At 35.1% G+C, this 19,946-nt stretch overlaps 4 protein-coding genes and 1 long non-coding RNA gene across 7 annotated transcripts in view; 1 reads left to right on the top strand and 4 right to left on the bottom strand.

The window, feature by feature from the left end:
- Positions 1 to 1,211: 1,211 nt before the first annotated feature.
- LOC104773832 lies at positions 1,212 to 2,414 on the bottom strand. 2 transcript variants are annotated; one of them, XR_765175.2, is made up of 3 exons: positions 2,195 to 2,414; positions 1,796 to 2,045; positions 1,212 to 1,661 (listed from the first exon to the last, which is right to left on the bottom strand). It is a non-coding gene; the product is annotated as an uncharacterized LOC104773832 (long non-coding RNA). The 2 variants fall into 2 exon arrangements; XR_765176.2 differs by having other exon boundaries at positions 1,214 to 1,661; positions 1,796 to 2,024.
- Positions 2,415 to 2,824: 410 nt separating this feature from the next.
- On the bottom strand, positions 2,825 to 3,511 carry LOC109131597. The gene has a single exon (XM_019242754.1). The coding sequence runs from the start codon at positions 3,304 to 3,306 to the stop codon at positions 3,085 to 3,087; it is 222 nt and encodes a 73-aa protein (XP_019098299.1). The 5' UTR covers positions 3,307 to 3,511; the 3' UTR covers positions 2,825 to 3,084.
- Positions 3,512 to 5,693: 2,182 nt separating this feature from the next.
- On the bottom strand, positions 5,694 to 6,546 carry LOC104773833 (protein NRT1/ PTR FAMILY 2.1-like). The gene has a single exon (XM_010498500.2). The coding sequence runs from the start codon at positions 6,544 to 6,546 to the stop codon at positions 5,809 to 5,811; it is 738 nt and encodes a 245-aa protein (XP_010496802.1). The 3' UTR covers positions 5,694 to 5,808.
- A 504-nt stretch (positions 6,547 to 7,050) lies between these two features.
- LOC104773831 (protein NRT1/ PTR FAMILY 2.5-like) lies at positions 7,051 to 9,156 on the bottom strand. The gene is made up of 3 exons (XM_019242756.1): positions 8,683 to 9,156; positions 8,064 to 8,605; positions 7,051 to 7,996 (listed from the first exon to the last, which is right to left on the bottom strand). Exons 1-3 carry the CDS (start codon positions 8,767 to 8,769, stop codon positions 7,189 to 7,191), a joined length of 1,437 nt encoding a protein of 478 aa, XP_019098301.1. The 5' UTR covers positions 8,770 to 9,156; the 3' UTR covers positions 7,051 to 7,188.
- A 10,533-nt stretch (positions 9,157 to 19,689) lies between these two features.
- The window catches only part of LOC104773830 (uncharacterized protein YKR070W), a 12,044-nt gene continuing 11,787 nt past the window's right edge, over positions 19,690 to 19,946 (top strand). Inside the window, exon 1 of one of the 2 annotated variants that reach the window (XM_010498495.2) lies at positions 19,690 to 19,840. In XM_010498495.2, the coding sequence (XP_010496797.1) occupies positions 19,734 to 19,840 (107 nt within the window). In that variant the 5' untranslated portion in view covers positions 19,690 to 19,733. The remainder of the gene's footprint in view (positions 19,841 to 19,946) is intronic. The other variant, XM_010498496.2, reaches the window with a different exon arrangement.

The following is a 19,946-nucleotide window of genomic DNA, read 5'->3' as shown; positions in this document are numbered from 1 at the left end:
ACACAAACCAAACCAAACTACTTCGGTTGAGTTTGGCTAGAGTTTTACCAAAACCAAATAAACCGAACCGAACCAAACCCGAACTTAAACCAAAATGCCCATCCCTACGTTTTTGTTGGCCAAACAGATTAATAGAAGGGGAAAAATAAATTATATGGACGATCGAATTTTTCTTTCTTTTCCTCTCTGTCACTCTCTCTTTCTCTCTTGATCGAAGTCCTGAATCGACAACGGAAAGAGATGGAATCGAAGGATATGGAATCAGAGGAATTGGGGTCGGAGGAGATGCATAGCGGAGGAGATTGAATCGATTGTATGGGAGGCAATTTGGATTTGGAGTCGATTCAATCGGAAGAGATTGAATCAATTGAAATCGGAGGGTAAGTTTCTCAGTAAAATAGTATGAAATTGCGATTAGGTAAACGGATTAGGGTTCTTTGATTTTTGATCGCAAATTAGAGTTCTTTGATGTTTGTTGGAAAATTAGGGTTATTGCTTGCATGTGTTCCGATATGATGCTTATTTTTGGTAGAATATTTCTTTTTATTGTTCGATAAAGAGGAAGCAGAAAAGATTTGGGTCTGTTTGTGTTCTTCCAATTTAAAAGTGATGCCCATGATTGATAAGTGATGCTTTAAACGGATGTGGGTCTGTTTGTGTTGTTTACACATGATTGTAAAATTTAAAAGCATATTATTCTTGTTCGATTTAGCTTGTAGTGTGTCTTCTCTCCTTGGGTATGATTGATAAGTTTGACTTTATTTTGGCCATGAATGATTCATTGTACTTTTTGAAATTGGGCATGATTGTGATCTACGTCTCTATTTTCTTTTGAGGTTAGATGGACTAACTTGGATTGATGGATTGATGAGTATAGAATCTGCTACCTGTTCGGCTATGAAGGAAGGTAATTTATCATCCTCTTCTTTCTTCATTTATTTGGTGTTAGTTTAGGTAAGATTCGAGTCAGCCATTGATGTTATTGCTTTTGTTTGTTGGTTGTGATAAATACGGTTAGTACTTGATTAGGGAGGTCTACATCAGACTTATTGTTTGATGCTTTGTGTTAGTTGGTTATGAAGATGTTTAATATGTGGTTGTTGTAGTTTAGGTAAACACTTAAATTTCAAAATAGAAACCAACTAGTTTAAAAATTAAATTAAACCTAAACCTTATAAATAAAAAGACTTCCTCTTCATAGTAAAAACACAAAACACACTACATTAACCCTTTAGCAATCTCTTCATTCTCCTTTTATCACACACAAACAAAGTAGGATATGGATTCAGACGACTCCATGAATCCAAATCGTCAATCAAAATTATGTTCATTTAAGGCCTTCATCATATCTTGATTACATCCAATTTCTGCAAAAGTTTTCCGGCTAAAAAAGCCAGTCTCCCTAGTAGCATTGGTTTTATTCCTTTGCTCTCTCCAGTTGCCATATCTCTTGCATATACAACATAATGCCTATCACCCCACCCCGAGAGAGAAGGATGATTATATAACATGATCGGAGGATCATCATCTATGTGGCCCACCTGCAGCCTTCAGAACACCAAAGTTTCATACGGCTCATTTAGTGTGATCACTCCACAGACACAAAGCTCTTTCAGCTGCGGAACATCAGATGGGAATGGAACAGCTCCCAGTAATATAAACTATAGAAACAAGATTAAGAGAGACAAGTATTAGCATAATCAAATCCAGATAACATACTTTAAACAAGAGACCAAACAAAACAATCGGAAATGATCCCAACATAAACCAGCTAAAAAATCAATACAAGTTATACCTCATCGACACGATCCCACCAGCGAAACACAGTCTCGAGCTTATTCCTAACAACGTTGTAAACCAGAGTAGGATAGAACAAGGCACGGGCACTAATACCAACCAGTGCCCTCTTTGTGGTCAACACAATTACGTTTTCTCTGCTAACCAATATCGCCTTATCTCCGTTATCATCAACCGATCTCTCATCCACCCTCGTCTCATTCCTTTTCGTCAGTTCTTCAATATATCTAATTCCTCAAGTCAAAGATCTATAGATCAAACACACAAATTTATTCTCCTCCCAAACCGATAAAAAACCCTAAATTGACCAAATCTTATATATATATATATATATATATATACACAAGAGACGATTTATTCACAAAAATAATTCATACAAATTGAAACATGAAATTACCATCAGATGGAGATTGGTTAACCATCGACTTTGGTGGAGAAGACTCTCAATTTCTCACCGATTGATCAGAATATCTTATTTGTTGGTTTGATTTCTCAATCAACACCTCTGACTGAATATTGTTTGATCAGTAATTTGATTGGAGATTGGTTAATCAACAAGATCAAAGAAGAGAATTTTGCGAGTGAAGCCAAAAAATCCCTCTGTTTTCGAGAGTATGGCGAAGAGATAGGAGAGAAGAAAGAGAAAGAAAGAAAAGAAAAATATATTTTTTTTCTATAAAAAAATTAGACCAATCAGAGACAAACACCTATCCAACAAGAGTTAGTGTTAAAACTTGCTAAATAAGAGGTAATTCTTATTTCTTTTATTATTTGATTTATTTTTAGTCCCAATTAAAATAAGAGACTTGCTAAATACCCTGCTAAATACACCAATAGACTTGCTTTAAGAATTAGATTTGGGTGAATTTTTTTTCATAAACCCTCTCTTTCAAAAAGGTTAACTACAGTTTTAGACATATACTTGTATATTTGTTACATATTTGACCTAAAGTTTTAAGTATTATCAATTTCATCCCTGAATTAAAATCATATTTTTATTTTTATTTTCATTTTTTCATATGAACAGTACATCCAAAATATATAAATAAGAAAACATAATAAGATACAATACTATATTTTACATTTGTATTTTACAAAGATACAAAAGTATCATCCCCAAACTCTTTAGTAAATTTCATTTAATTTACCCCCAAAAGATTACATCTATAAACAGAGCAAACAAAAGCCAACAATTATATTACATTTTTTACACAGGATATGAATTTTGAAGATCAGATCAATCTTCTCAGGGGAAGGGCCAGCTTTGCAATTGAAGTGGCTGCTTAACTAGCCTTCTCTGTTGCCGTCTCCACCGTAGTTGTTCTGTGTCGATGATCCGACTAGATCGCGAGCAATCATGATCTTGATTCGACCCCTCCTCGGAGGAGGTGTGATCGAGGTTGCTGCTGATCTGACTAGATCACGAACGATCATGGTCTTGACTCTACCTCTCTTTGGAGGAACGGTTCGTTCCTCCCTTCCTGAACGATAGGGAGATGGAAACTCCATGACCGTAACTCGTAATAGTATCAAAGATCTGTGTGAGGGAAAAAAATGAAGTAGAAAACAAATTAAAAGAGTGAAGCAGAGAAGCCAATTTGGATATGATTTAACATAAGAGCGAGGCTTTAATTAAATAGGCCCACAAGTCACACAGACCAGTTCTTCTCAAGACCAATTCTTTCATTTGGGTTGATTTGGTAAATTGAAGATAAATTACGTAATTAATTTCGTTAACATGTCTGATCTAGAAAGATAATGAAGGTTTTATTATGAGAATGGAGACATGTGTGAACGCGCTACTACGTACACTCGTTCGTTGTCGCTGACTAGATGGTTCTAAAGTAGAAAATAAGGAATCTTGTTTTGGACCCTATTTTTAGTAGATAAGATTTTTAACTCACAATAAACATTGATAAATAGAAACATAAAACATGCAATTATATAAATTATTCACCTTTGCAGTATGAAAAAAAAAAAAAAGGAGCAAATACTTATCTGATACTATATAACCTTGATGCTCAAACGCTAGAGTTAACAGGAGCAAATAAGATATCAATCTTGAATAAATGGTAGAGAAAACTGAAACAAAAACATGTCTTAGGTTGTAACATCTTTAGGGTCTTGTCTCTTAGAGCAAGTTTATCGGGGGGTTTATGATAGAGTTCTTAGTGTTTTGGGTAAAAAAGATAAATCAGAAATGGAAAAAATTCTAAGATCTCCCCTTATATAAGAGACGAAATCTTGGTTTAAGAGGCGATACGTGTCGCTATTCTATTGGTTGAAAGAATAAAACAAAATAGAAAAAAAAAATTCCTCGATTTATTTCTTTTTCGTCTCTCTCTCTTTCTCTCGTTTGCGATTGAATCGACGAAACAAACGAAGAATTTGGAATTGAAGCTTGAAGGTTATGAAGTTGGAGTCGATTAAATCGGTCAAGAGATTGAATCAATAAGGTAAGTTTCTTAGTAGAATTGTTTGAATCGGAAATTGTTTTATGATTAGGATTTTTTATTTTGGATCGTAATTGAGTGTTATTTGAAGTTTGTTGGAAAATTAGGGTTTTTGTTGTGCATGTGTTCCAAATTGATCATTTGATTTGATATTGTTAGTGAAATACAACATCTGTTTTTTTATTCCCTCTTTCTCTGTTTTGAAACTGGAATTGAATCTGATATCAATCTGTGTTTTTGTGGGCGGGTTTAATGATGATGATGTCGTCGCTTGGTGGTGGTGGAGTTGGTGGTGGCGGCGGAGGGAGATTTATGAATTATTCTTCATCTCTTTTGGTTCCTCCTTCTGCTCCTCACTCTCTTAATTACTCTGGTGGTCTCCAATCTCAGTCTTCTGTCTTCGTTGAGCAAGATAAGTAATTAAATCTCAGTTTCTATATATATATATATATATATATAGTTGTGTTGATGCTATCTGATTGATTTATCATCCTCAGGCAACATGCTCTTTCTTCAGGAAGCCGTGACCTGTCTATCTCAACCAAATCATCAGTGGCAGCTCTTTTGGGAAGTCAGCTTGGCGTCTTTGATCGAGTTAGGTATCGATTATTTTCCGGTGGTGATGCATCCTTTGAACTCTGAGATCATCTACTTGTGGAGCAGGAGCAATATGCTGATCTTGTTTAACTTGAGGACACATGCGTTTAGGCTTCAGGAGGAAACTGCAGACAATAACAACAAGTGTATGGGTGGTTACATCTTGAGTTTTAACAGCAATACCAGTTTATGGTCCTAACCATCTCCTCTTTTCCCAGTATGTTCTCCCTCGTTGGATGCAACGTCTCCCTCGTCCCCAGCCTAATTAGTGTCTTCTCTTAATACTCTACTCTAATGATCTTCTTTTGTCAGTAACTCTTTTAAACTCTTTGCTTGTAAAGAAGAGGAAACATGTAGTTGTTGGTTTTATTGGGCTTATTATGTTATCAAGTTTGCATATTCTCATTTGTATAAGTTAGAGAAAACAAAAAACGAGAGTAGTCAAAAAACATAAACGGCTGCCCATACATCTCTCCACCAAAATTTACTTATTTCTTTCTTCACAACAATAGTCAAGAAATCCCAAATATTGCTAAACCATTGTCAATTCGTGGTTTTCTATAAACATTGTCAATGTTGTTGTAACGTTTTCTCACCATTTTGTGTAATATATGTGCTCCATGTTAGTTGCCTATGTTTCTCATTTACAAATCTTTAACAAAACAGATGATGAACCTCTGTTTTCAAAGTTTTCAGAAACAGAAAATATAATTCTATTTTTGTATGTTTGTAAATTAATTAAAATGCAATATTTTTTAATTTTATAAAATCTTAAATGTTTACACATTTATTCCACTTCTATTCTATTTAAAATTTTAAAATTTTCAAAAACAATATTTTCAAAAATAAGAGACCTAAAATAAGAATCTACCAATAAAAGGGAAAATTTTATCTAAGAGATCATGAGTTCTTATATTCCAAACAGTACACAATTAATTCATAAAAAAATTAAGAACTCCCCTTATATGAACCCCCAAATAAACTTGCTCTTATCATCTTGGAAATATCTAAATGTGAAACACCAAGAACAGATAAGGAAATAGCCAAAGTTCAGAACGCCTCCAAGAACCAAAACCCAGTACACGTTGTCCATTCTCCCGTAGTTAATGTCGTCTGGTAACCATGCGGTGGTCCTCTGTATCAAGTCAATTAGAGCTGTACTTAAGTAGAATGAGATTCCAAATGCCACCGAGGTTACGGAGGTTGCTGTGTTCCTCAGAGACTCAGGGAACTCTCCGTAGAATACTGCAACGTTCGCCATATAATGGAAGGCATCGCCAATTCCAACTATCACTAGAGGAGGGAATAGCCATAAAACTAACATGGAGTGCTCATTTTCAACTGCTTTCAGCCTTTTTGCTTCAACAATGGCGGAGATTGACATGCTCAAGATATTGAAAACTTGACCTATACCTACTTGTTGAAGCGGTGTCAGCTTCTTATGGGTGATCCTCTGGTACATGGGATAGATAGTCCAGTTGTTGAGCACAAGAAAGACGCATGAAGAGATGAGTACTATGACTTGTAGAGATCCAGCCGGGACTTTGAATTTAGAGCCAAGTTCTCGGTCCGTTACCAGAGCTTGGAGGACCGTCATACTTGCTTGAACACCAATGGAAGTTCCAACGAATAGCTGCCATGATAGAGCAGAGTAACTGTGTGAAAGCTGAGAAATGACTTTAATGAAATAATGTGTCATTGTTCTTTCAACCAAAAAAAAATGTGTCATTGGTCTTTGGTTTATCCATGAAAATCAGTCTCGAACAGCTAGTGAATATTAAAAAGACTTGACCAGATCATTCGTTGTCACATGCGTCAATCTTCAACGATTTCATCCACTAGTTATATATAAACATACATAAAAACACGTTCTAAGAAATCATGTTGTCAATTCACATAATCTACAATAGAATCTTGAGACTGAATGAGGAAAGAAAAGAACTTTATGATTTCTCCATTGCATACATATCCACACAAACCTTATTGTTCTTTGATACTAAACTTCATGAATTTTATAATTTCTTCATGCATTTTGACTGCACAAGTATACCATCGAAGCATTCTCTTCTGGCTTCTGATTGAACCTAGCCACCTAGGTTTAAACCTCAACCACTATAATGTAAACTATAAAATACGAATATCTAAATTAATTTCAAAGTAACGGTGAATTAGTTAAATTAAAACGTATATGCAAGATTCAGTATAATTAAAATCTAGTGCATACCAATACTATATTTTAGAAGTTCCATGTACAGAAAAGAAAACACAGTTGTAAAATGGTGAATGGAAGCACAAACGACAAACAATAATGAGTTTGCAGAACATTTTGTGGCCTCCTTAATTAGGTTGTAACATCTTTAAGATCTTGTTTCTGATCATCATTATTGAGGTTTCTGTATTTGTAAACCCAAGAGCAGACAAGAAAATAACCAAAATTCAAGGCTCCTCCTATAACTAAGACCCAGTAAACATTATCAACTCTTCCATGGTTAATGTCATCTGGTAACCACGCGGTGGTTCTTTGGATCACATCAATAAGAGCTGTGCTCAAATAAAAAGAGATTCCAATCACCACCGAAGTCAATGAAGTCGCGGTGTTCTTCAAAGACTCAGGGAATTCTCCGTAGAATACTGCAACGTTCGCTGGAAAATGAAAAGCCTCGCCTATTCCAACTAGCACGAGAGCAGGAACCAGCCATAGCACTGACATAGGATGGCCATTATCATCAACTGTTTTCAGCCTCTTTGCTTCCACAAGAGCTGATACCGCCATGCTTAGGATGGTGAAAACATGGCCTATACCAACTTGTTGAAGCGGTGTCAGCGGCTTACGGATTAGCTTCTTGTACACGGGATAGATAGTCCAGTTGTTGAGCATGATAAAGACACATCCAGATAAGAATACTACGACTTGTAAAGACCCAGCAGAGACTTTAAAGTGGGGGCTAAGTTCACGGTCCATGACCAAAGCTTGGAGGACCGTCATGCTTATTTGCACCCCTACGGGAGTGGCGAGGAACATTTCTGCTGCCCAGAGAGGGAGAAGTCGGAGAACGGTTTTGAAATCCTCTTCTTCTTGAACAGAACATAACCTCCATTTGTTACTAACTGAGTCTTCATCGGTCTTCAATGCTCCACGGTTCAAGAACCTGCACATGTAAAGTTCTTTTTAGTTCTTGTTTAACTTTCAAGAATCGTACAAGGTTTGGTTTTCACCTGAAGCTGTCGGATGGGATTGAAGCAGAAGTCTTGGACTCTTTATCAAGATCAGAGTGATGATAGTCTTCTTCTTTGGATGTAATCACAGCCTTTCTTTTCAATGTAGCAGCGACTAAAACTCGGATCAGACTTGTATAGGGACTTCCCAAGGTTTTGTCACTCTTGTAGAATCTTTTCCCAGCGATGAAAACGATGGAACTGATCAAATTAGCAGCGGCACAGAGACCGAACCCAAATTTCCAGCTAGCATTGTCTTGTGTATATACAATTGCTGCTGTGCCAGTAATAGCTCCGGTATATAGTGCGACGAAAAACCAGTTGAAGAAGCTTCCTTGTTCTTTAGGTTTCTTATATTGGTTTGCACCTGCGGATGCCAAGGTGAACCGCGTCCCAGCTGAACCAATAATCACTAGAGCTAAGGCTGCATACAAGATCCCGAGTTGTGGTTTTGATGGCGATTGGCATAGGGTTGAGCCTGTTTCACACGGTCTAGGTCTCAAGTAGTCTAAAGATGAGATCAAGGTCAAGAGAGAGATTCCCTGGAAACATGTTTCAAAACTTGTAAGCTTTTGTATTTCAGAAAATAGAACAGAACTAGTGAGCGTTATAGACTTACAATCAGAGAAATGAAAGTGGAAGCAGCGATAATAGGAACGTTCCCGAAAAAGGAATCGGCTAAGATGGCTGCAACAACAGGCAACATGTTGACAACTCCACTGACAACATTTGAAATCTATGCAGCAGCGATGTTCTTGATGTTGAATTCGTTAATCAAGAAGACGATCAAGTTCATTATCCATCCAAAAGAAGTGATGGACATACCTAATAGTGTAACTGCCCCACATAGAAACCTCACAATCATCAACATATGTCTATGTTTTGGTTCCAAAAACATTAAAAAAAAAATATTCAAAAAAAAAAAACACAACCGAGTATGAACGGTAAAGTGATCCAGCCACCACGCTTTCCATTTGGATCGCTAGAGCGATGAGTTTCTGTCTCACCCGAGTTTGAATCAGCCATGGCAGAGAACAAGAAAGCAGGAGGTACACGTTGACTTGTGTTTGTGTGTTGTTATAATGCAGTTAGATAAAAGCCTTAAACTATATAGATAACCAAATCTATATACCAATTATTATGTTGGTGCAATGATTTTGTAACGATCTTGCTTTGTAATGAAAAGTCGTAATCAGATTCTGACAGTCCATCTACTGTTATTGTTTGCAAAATGACAAGTTGGTGACTGTAATAAACAACTATAAAAGTATTTGACCGAATCTTAAACAGTAGTATCCTTTAATCTTTCAAAAATATAAATAGGAAAGATAGTTTGAATAATCATTATAAAAAAATTAATATACTCACGATCGTTAGTGACTTGTGTACGATATATAAATTAACAAAAAAAAAACTCATGTATCAGCAAATATAAAAAAAATCTGACCACGTTATCTCACATACTAAACTCTGTTTTCATTCCAAGATATTTGGTTCTCTGAAAGAGACTGATGAATCCTTCTGAAGCCTAATCTTGAGGTCAAATATATCACAAGACCATGCTACCAACGCCGTCGTATACTGTTTTCATCTATTAGTTGTCTAGGTCGTTTGGGATTTGTTTTCTTTGGTTTACTACAACCCCAGGCAATAGTTAAAACGGACAGATTCAAGATTTGGACCATTTCAAGATTTGTGCGTGTCATCCTTACGCATGGCCACCTAATCTTCTCTGTATCGTTCCAATTTTATCGGATGTCTGCGAAGGGACAAACCTTGTATGTTGATTTATATAATTTGATTACAAGTAAGTTAATGCAACTGATGTAGGATTCATGAGAAAAGGAGCGTCGATCATAGATGATTAATACTAATTATCTTGCTGAGCTAGGATATATAGTCATGCACTACATACTAATTTGTGTTATCTCTAGTTGTTATTATTGGAACCCTATGTTGTAATTCAAAAGCTGTAGCAACTTTGTTTTTTTGGGTGTAAAGGTCGTAGTAACTGTTGGTGTGGGATTTGGCAACCTCGATATACCGACCTGAACCAAAAGCAAACCGACAATCTAAACTGGAGGTTCAAGAGAGGCCTGTGAATGGAGGCCTGACGAGGTTGACAAGCCCAGTAAGGTTGAACGGCCAACTTCCGCAGATCGCCTCTTCGAGATCGACTTGACATCAGAAGAAGAAACTTTCCTAAATCTCAATCTAAAGTATGACAAAGTAGATTTATTTTATCATATAAATAATAGAGGGGTATCCCCCTCCTTGTAAAGCATCCAACAATTAATACTAAAACCCTAATTTCTTTTTGTTCTTGAGAAACCCTAGCTTGTTTCCTAAAAGAACTTAATTTCCTTTCAATTCATAGCTTTGATCGAGTTTCTTGAGAGAGTTCCTAAGTGAATTTGCTTCTCCCTTTAAATAAATTCATTATGAGAAACCTAGTTTCTACGGTAACTTAATTAGAACTTTGATAAGAATAAGCTGATTACTTTGTTCCATCAGTTTGAAAGTATCATTTGCTGAATGAATGTAATCTCATGTGTGAAGTAGGAAATGCAAAAACACACTTCACTTGGTAAAAATTGCAAACAACAGAAACAAAGAGCATGTAAGATATTTGATTCAAGATATGTAGACATTTATTGTAGAGAAAACTGAAACAGAACATTTTTGTGTTCTTAGGTTGTAACATCTTTTGGATCTTGTTCATGATTTTCATTTTTCAGGTTTCTGTATTTGTAAAACCAAGCGCAGACAAGGAAATAACCAAAATTCAAGACTCCTACAATGACTAATACCCAGTAAACTTTATCAACTCTTCCGTGGTTAATGTCATCTGGTAACCACTTGGTGGTTCTCTGGATAAGATCAATGAGAGTTATGCTGATATAGAAAGAGATTCCAATCACCGTCGAGGTCAATGAAGTCGCGGTGTTCCTTAAAGACTCAGGGAATTCTCCATAGAAGAATTTAATATTAGCTGGAAACTGGAAGGCTTCGCCTACGTACTCCTACTATAACGAAGGGAGGAAACAGCCATAACACTGACATGAGATGCTCAGTTTCAATTGTTTTCAGCCTCTTTGCTTCCACAACCGCAGAGTCTGCCATGCTCAAGATGGTGAGAACCTGACCTATGCCTACGTTTTGAAGCGGTGTTAGCGGCTTATCGGTTAGTTTCTGGTACATTGGATAGACAAGCCAGTTTGTTCATCATGATAAAGTGATCAAAGGTCAATTAAAACCCATTGTGTACTCCACCACGATCTAGTGGTATCGCTGTAACACTTCAAGATCAAATCCACAAAGACCAAACAATTGCACTATGAAAATATGAAGATCGAATATAGCTAAGACAGAAAAGGAAGTTTGTGTTTCAAGTAATAATTAAAAACGGAAAGTAAATAAGTTGTTTCTAAATCAAAAAGTAAATATTGGGCGCAAGGAATCTATGGGGATATAATTCTCGGACTAAGGTGGAAGATGGGGTTGCATTAGACACCGTTCTAGAACTCAAATCACGATTGTAAAGCTAACCTACTGTCGCAGCGATAGTTATCTATGCAAGGAATTGATTAAATTCCAAACCGTCGTTTGTATCTAGCAATCCTAGCAAGCAATAATTTCAAGTTTGATTTTTGTTCACAAGGTGCCTTAACTTCAGCTTTCGTTGGCTAAGGATCACTTTGCTCACCTATGTTCTTTTCAAGCAATTCAACAACACTTTTGATGCCTAGATGAATTAAACCCACAATCATAAACTAGGTAGCTAATCTAGTTTAAGCATTAAGCACAACTATAGATGAAAAACACAAAAGATCAATCCCAAATCTAACAACCTAAGTTTAGAGAATCATAAAACCCCTTTTTGAAACCTGAAACCCAACAGTAGAACTACTCAGACATGGAAATCAAAGAACATCAGATCAATGATGAAGAAAACATGTTTGAGTTGCAAAGAGAAATAAAAAAATAGGGTTTAGAAATCTTCTCCAAAGTGTCAAGAAGGATTAGAGATCTTCTCCCTTATCTCTCAATACAGAGTAGTCTCAGAAAATAAATCTTATGTCTTTGGAGGTCGAGCCTCTAACTTAAATATCAAAATAAAACCCTAAAAGTCGGTTTAAAAAGAAAAAGGAAAACTTGAGTCGGGTACGGGACTGGTCGATCCTAGATGCTTTTTCTGTGTTTGCTCCATCTGCTTGCTAGTCTGATCAATCTTCACCAAATTGGCTCCAGATGCTTGTTTTCATCCCCAAAACACTCAGTTTCCTTCAAAAGCAACCTAGAACTTGTACAAACTCATAAAACACTAAAAAGACTCTAAAAGCACGCTTGGACCTAATAAAAGACTCAAAAGAAATGTAAAAACTAAGGTTAAAATCCTATAAAATGCATACACATTATAAAGACGCATGANGATTTGATTATGCTAATACTTGTCTCTCTTAATCTTGTTTCTATAGTTTATATTACTGGGAGCTGTTCCATTCCCATCTGATGTTCCGCAGCTGAAAGAGCTTTGTGTCTGTGGAGTGATCACACTAAATGAGCCGTATGAAACTTTGGTGTTCTGAAGGCTGCAGGTGGGCCACATAGATGATGATCCTCCGATCATGTTATATAATCATCCTTCTCTCTCGGGGTGGGGTGATAGGCATTATGTTGTATATGCAAGAGATATGGCAACTGGAGAGAGCAAAGGAATAAAACCAATGCTACTAGGGAGACTGGCTTTTTTAGCCGGAAAACTTTTGCAGAAATTGGATGTAATCAAGATATGATGAAGGCCTTAAATGAACATAATTTTGATTGACGATTTGGATTCATGGAGTCGTCTGAATCCATATCCTACTTTGTTTGTGTGTGATAAAAGGAGAATGAAGAGATTGCTAAAGGGTTAATGTAGTGTGTTTTGTGTTTTTACTATGAAGAGGAAGTCTTTTTATTTATAAGGTTTAGGTTTAATTTAATTTTTAAACTAGTTGGTTTCTATTTTGAAATTTAAGTGTTTACCTAAACTACAACAACCACATATTAAACATCTTCATAACCAACTAACACAAAGCATCAAACAATAAGTCTGATGTAGACCTCCCTAATCAAGTACTAACCGTATTTATCACAACCAACAAACAAAAGCAATAACATCAATGGCTGACTCGAATCTTACCTAAACTAACACCAAATAAATGAAGAAAGAAGAGGATGATAAATTACCTTCCTTCATAGCCGAACAGGTAGCAGATTCTATACTCATCAATCCATCAATCCAAGTTAGTCCATCTAACCTCAAAAGAAAATAGAGACGTAGATCACAATCATGCCCAATTTCAAAAAGTACAATGAATCATTCATGGCCAAAATAAAGTCAAACTTATCAATCATACCCAAGGAGAGAAGACACACTACAAGCTAAATCGAACAAGAATAATATGCTTTTAAATTTTACAATCATGTGTAAACAACACAAACAGACCCATATCCGTTTAAAGCATCACTTATCAATCATGGGCATCACTTTTAAATTGGAAGAACACAAACAGACCCAAATCTTTTCTGCTTCCTCTTTATCGAACAATAAAAAGAAATATTCTACCAAAAATAAGCATCATATCGGAACACATGCAAGCAATAACCCTAATTTTCCAACAAACATCAAAGAACTCTAATTTGCGATCAAAAATCAAAGAACCCTAATCCGTTTACCTAATCGCAATTTCATACTATTTTACTGAGAAACTTACCCTCCGATTTCAATTGATTCAATCTCTTCCGATTGAATCGACTCCAAATCCAAATTGCCTCCCATACAATCGATTCAATCTCCTCCGCTATGCATCTCCTCCGACCCCAATTCCTCTGATTCCATATCCTTCGATTCCATCTCTTTCCGTTGTCGATTCAGGACTTCGATCAAGAGAGAAAGAGAGAGTGACAGAGAGGAAAAGAAAGAAAAATTCGATCGTCCATATAATTTATTTTTCCCCTTCTATTAATCTGTTTGGCCAACAAAAACGTAGGGATGGGCATTTTGGTTTAAGTTCGGGTTTGGTTCGGTTCGGTTTATTTGGTTTTGGTAAAACTCTAGCCAAACTCAACCGAAGTAGTTTGGTTTGGTTTGTGTTCGGGTTGGTTTACAGTTGGTTCGATTATGTTTGGTTTGGTTTTAGTTTGGTTTGGTTTTAATTTGGTTTAAAAATCAATTAATGTAACAAAATAAAATTGATAATAGGTTTATAATAGTTAATTAATCAAATAAATTAGAAAAGATAGAAAATTAAAATTAATACCTAATATTTAATATAGTTAAATATATATTTATATTTAGTTAATTTTATCAAAAAAGTTAAAATAAAGTAATATAGAAACCAAATGCAAGTGGTAATAGATAAGATCACATATTTATAATTTTAATAATATTATTAATTAATTTAAGAAACACATTGGATTATTGGTTCGGTTCAGTTTTAAACCGAATTGAGTCGAACCATTTGGGTTAAAAAGAAACATAACTGAATATTTGGAGTATAGGATTAGATTTGGTTTGGGTTGGTTCGGTTCGAGTTAAATGCCCACCTCTACAAAAACGTGACACGTATGGTCTCTTATTACAAATTTGAATATACTAAATAAAAAGCTCTCTTACCTTTTTTTTTTCTCCGAATTGTTTTTTCCTTCAAAACAATGAAAACCTCTCTTAAAACCTCCCATTGGATAAGGTCTAAGTTCCTTCTGAAATGATCATGATCATAGGTCACTTGGTGATGTACTCCAAAATTATATACATGTTTTAATTCTGAAGATAGTGATTTTGTGAAGGTGCTGCGTTTTCAAATGGGTGTATCTTTCACACCTTTAAGCAAATGTTGAACCAAAGCCAACATTTTTGGGTCAGTGGTCCCATATCTGAAAGTGACCACAACACTCAAGTTGAATGTGTGTTCACATTACAATAGTTGATATTGAGAGTACAAATCTACAAAATAATATGTCAATGAATAAATTAGACTAACATTTTTTTTTTTTGCAGCTTACATAATACTTATTTCTGTAAATATATAACATATACATACGTTGCCCGTAAGATGTTTTTCGTTTTGATGAATAAATTCGTTCGGATAGATTTATTTATAGAAAAAGAAACTGAATTATTCAAACCAAACGGCATTATAAAAGTTAAGTAATGTTCTCTTAATTAATACCACTTAAACTCTACTGCAAGTTACTTTTTAAAAATCATATCTCACATCAGTTTAATTGTCTACAAAAATTATTCGTTACGAATCTGTAGTAACTAAATTATAGTATCAGATAAACTCTGTTTATTGTTGCTGTGTATGTATCTTACGAGAATATATATTTATATTATCAAATATGCTTCTCCCACACGTTCGCTTATAATAACCAAAAATATTCCCTGACCACAAAAAATGTTGCTTGGCGACCAAGGGAAAACCAAACTAAAACTCTTTCTCTTCTGTCTCTATAAATAACACTTTCTCACTTTCAGATAACCTCACTTCCTCTAGTCTCTCACTCTCTCTTTCCCAATTCTCACTTTTGACATATATTTATTTAAAATAATGGAGTTATTGTCTCCCAACAACAGCTCTAGGGGAACTAAGCAATGGCTTCCTCCGAGAAGAGGACAGGTCAAGACTATGATCGTGCGCAAACTCCTCGAATCTATGGCTTCGATCGTTTCACTTTGGAAGAGACAGCAAGATTGTAAATAATTATGGAACCTAGCTTCTTTTTTTTGGATAGTTTTTAATGTTACTTATGTACATAGTACTTTGTAAGACGCAATTATTGTAATTTGAGATCGTCATTTATGTAAAAAGTTTTGGTTGGCCTGTAAAATATTTGTTGTAATAATATACATGTGGAGAGTTACGAATACTGTCTCATGTCTGCTTATGAATCTCAATATGGTCTAGACATATTGGCTTTAATTATTGTAAAATAGTTAACTAAAAATTGTTTACATGTATTAAAGATTAAATTCTACAACCCACGGTCTTATGAACAGTAAGTCAACGACAACGATTGTAGTAGCGCGTTTACGAAAGTGACCNGGAACACATGCAAGCAATAACCCTAATTTTCCAACAAACATCAAAGAACCCTAATTTGCGATCAAAAATCAAAGAACCCTAATCCGTTTACCTAATCGCAATTTCATACTATTTTACTGAGAAACTTACCCTCCGATTCCAATTGATTCAATCTCTTCCGATTGAATCGACTCCAAATCCAAATCGCCTCCCATACAATCTCTGTGGGTTTTCAATCTCCTCCGATTGGCCTCCGCCGATTCAATCTCCTCCGCTATGCATCTCCTCCGACCCCAATTCCTCTGATTCCATATCTTTCGATTCCATCTCGTTCCGTTGTCGATTCAGGACTTCGATCAAGAGAGAAAGCGAGAGTGACAAAGAGGAAAAGAAAGAAAAATTCGATCGTCCATAAAATTTATTTTTCCCCTTCTATTAATCTGTTTGGCCAACAAAAACGTAGGGATGGGCATTTCGGTTTAAGTTCGGGTTTGGTTCGGTTCGGTTTATTTGGTTTTGGTAAAACTCTAGCCAAACTCAACCGAAGTAGTTTGGTTTGGTTTGTGTTCGGGTTGGTTTACAGTTGGTTCGATTATGTTTGGTTTGGTTTTAGTTTGGTTTGGTTTTAATTTGGTTTAAAAATCAATTAATGTAACAAAATAAAATTGATAATAGGTTTATAATAGTTAATTAATCAAATAAATTAGAAAAGATAGAAAATTAAAATTAATACCTAATATTTAATATAGTTAAATATATATTTATATTTAGTTAATTTTATCAAAAAAGTTAAAATAAAGTAATATAGAAACCAAATGCAAGTGGTAATAGATAAGATCACATATTTATAATTTTAATAATATTATTAATTAATTTAAGAAACACATTGGATTATTGGTTCGGTTCAGTTTTAAACCGAATTGAGTCGAACCATTTGGGTTAAAAAGAAACATAACTGAATATTTGGAGTATAGGATTAGATTTGGTTTGGGTTGGTTCGGTTCGAGTTAAATGCCCACCTCTACAAAAACGTGACACGTATGGTCTCTTATTACAAATTTGAATATACTAAATAAAAAGCTCTCTTACCTTTTTTTTTTCTCCGAATTGTTTTTTCCTTCAAAACAATGAAAACCTCTCTTAAAACCTCCCATTGGATAAGGTCTAAGTTCCTTCTGAAATGATCATGATCATAGGTCACTTGGTGATGTACTCCAAAATTATATACATGTTTTAATTCTGAAGATAGTGATTTTGTGAAGGTGCTGCGTTTTCAAATGGGTGTATCTTTCACACCTTTAAGCAAATGTTGAACCAAAGCCAACATTTTTGGGTCAGTGGTCCCATATCTGAAAGTGACCACAACACTCAAGTTGAATGTGTGTTCACATTACAATAGTTGATATTGAGAGTACAAATCTACAAAATAATATGTCAATGAATAAATTAGACTAACATTTTTTTTTTTTGCAGCTTACATAATACTTATTTCTGTAAATATATAACATATACATACGTTGCCCGTAAGATGTTTTTCGTTTTGATGAATAAATTCGTTCGGATAGATTTATTTATAGAAAAAGAAACTGAATTATTCAAACCAAACGGCATTATAAAAGTTAAGTAATGTTCTCTTAATTAATACCACTTAAACTCTACTGCAAGTTACTTTTTAAAAATCATATCTCACATCAGTTTAATTGTCTACAAAAATTATTCGTTACGAATCTGTAGTAACTAAATTATAGTATCAGATAAACTCTGTTTATTGTTGCTGTGTATGTATCTTACGAGAATATATATTTATATTATCAAATATGCTTCTCCCACACGTTCGCTTATAATAACCAAAAATATTCCCTGACCACAAAAAATGTTGCTTGGCGACCAAGGGAAAACCAAACTAAAACTCTTTCTCTTCTGTCTCTATAAATAACACTTTCTCACTTTCAGATAACCTCACTTCCTCTAGTCTCTCACTCTCTCTTTCCCAATTCTCACTTTTGACATATATTTATTTAAAATAATGGAGTTATTGTCTCCCAACAACAGCTCTAGGGGAACTAAGCAATGGCTTCCTCCGAGAAGAGGACAGGTCAAGACTATGATCGTGCGCAAACTCCTCGAATCTATGGCTTCGATCGTTTCACTTTGGAAGAGACAGCAAGATTGTAAATAATTATGGAACCTAGCTTCTTTTTTTTGGATAGTTTTTAATGTTACTTATGTACATAGTACTTTGTAAGACGCAATTATTGTAATTTGAGATCGTCATTTATGTAAAAAGTTTTGGTTGGCCTGTAAAATATTTGTTGTAATAATATACATGTGGAGAGTTACGAATACTGTCTCATGTCTGCTTATGAATCTCAATATGGTCTAGACATATTGGCTTTAATTATTGTAAAATAGTTAACTAAAAATTGTTTACATGTATTAAAGATTAAATTCTACAACCCACGGTCTTATGAACAGTAAGTCAACGACAACGATTGTAGTAGCGCGTTTACGAAAGTGACCACATACATTCAGACGTATCTCTCCATTGCCACATCTATTAACCAATAATAAAACCTTTCATTGCCACCTAGATCACACATGTTAATATGTTAATTATAACAAAATTAACCCTACGTAGCTTGCTCTGCAAGTTAAAAGAATTGGCCATGAAAAGAACTGGTCTGTGACTCTAGCCTCTAGGAGTCATGTGGGCCTATTTAACAAGCCTCAGTCTCTCTAGTTTCATCGCGTTGGAATTGGCTTCTTCTCTGCTTCACTCTTTTGATATCTTTTCTTTTTGCACACTTATTTATATATCTTAGATACTATTACGACAATGGAGCTTCTATTTTCTTGCAGCTTTAGAAGAGAGGAACAAACCGTTCCTCCAAAAAGAGGCCAAATCAAGATTATGATCGCTCGCGATCTAATCGGTTCAACGTCCTCCACCACACCGCTTCCAAAGAGAGGCCAAATCAAGATCATGATTGCTTGCGATCTGGTCGGATCATGGACACAGAGCAGCAACAACAACAACAACAACAACAAGAAGAGAGGATACTAACTAGTAACTAAGCCGCCACTTGAACTGTAGTGTCTGATCTTTATGTCAGATTAATCTTCCATAAAATTTCTTATCGTCAGATCTTCAAAATTAATTTGAGAATCTTGTATACAATGTAATGTGATTGTTAGCTTCCGGTTCTTTTGAATATATGTTGTTACTATATACATAAACCTTTTAGGAGTAAATAAATGAGAAATTTAATTTACTGTGTTGTATAAAGTTTTGGGGGGGTGAATGTAAATACACTTTTGTATATTTGTAAAATACAGATGTTTATTAAAAAAAGTTTAACCTGTTTTGATATTATTTAATTTTAATTTGGATATGTAAAATATATGATTTTGATGAATGTCAAACAAATCTGATGCAAAATGAGGGGTGAAATTGAATATAATAAGAATTTGAAATCGAATGTAGTAATAAATATAAGTATATGGCTTAAAATGTTATTATTAACCTATTTAAATGAGAGGGTCTCCCAAATGTTTTATTACTATTCGCCGCCGACTTTTTAGATTCGGTAAAAAAAAAATGAATCATCTCCGAATCTTAGCTAGAAACTCGCTGCGGCGGCGGGATTTTAATCTCCGATCACAGTCTCGTTCCTTCTCTAACATCATCTCACCGGAATCAAATCGGTGAGTTCTCCTCTCTCCTCTCCCGCTGCTGCGTTATTCCATCATTGCCTCTCTTCTCCTGATTCTTACCCCCAACAAAAAAATAAAAAACACAGCTCGTCGTTTG

Source organism: Camelina sativa, unplaced genomic scaffold (assembly GCF_000633955.1).
Source record: "Camelina sativa cultivar DH55 unplaced genomic scaffold, Cs unpScaffold00666, whole genome shotgun sequence".
Lineage (NCBI taxonomy): Eukaryota > Viridiplantae > Streptophyta > Magnoliopsida > Brassicales > Brassicaceae > Camelina > Camelina sativa.
This window is presented reverse-complemented; position numbering and strand designations above follow the sequence as displayed.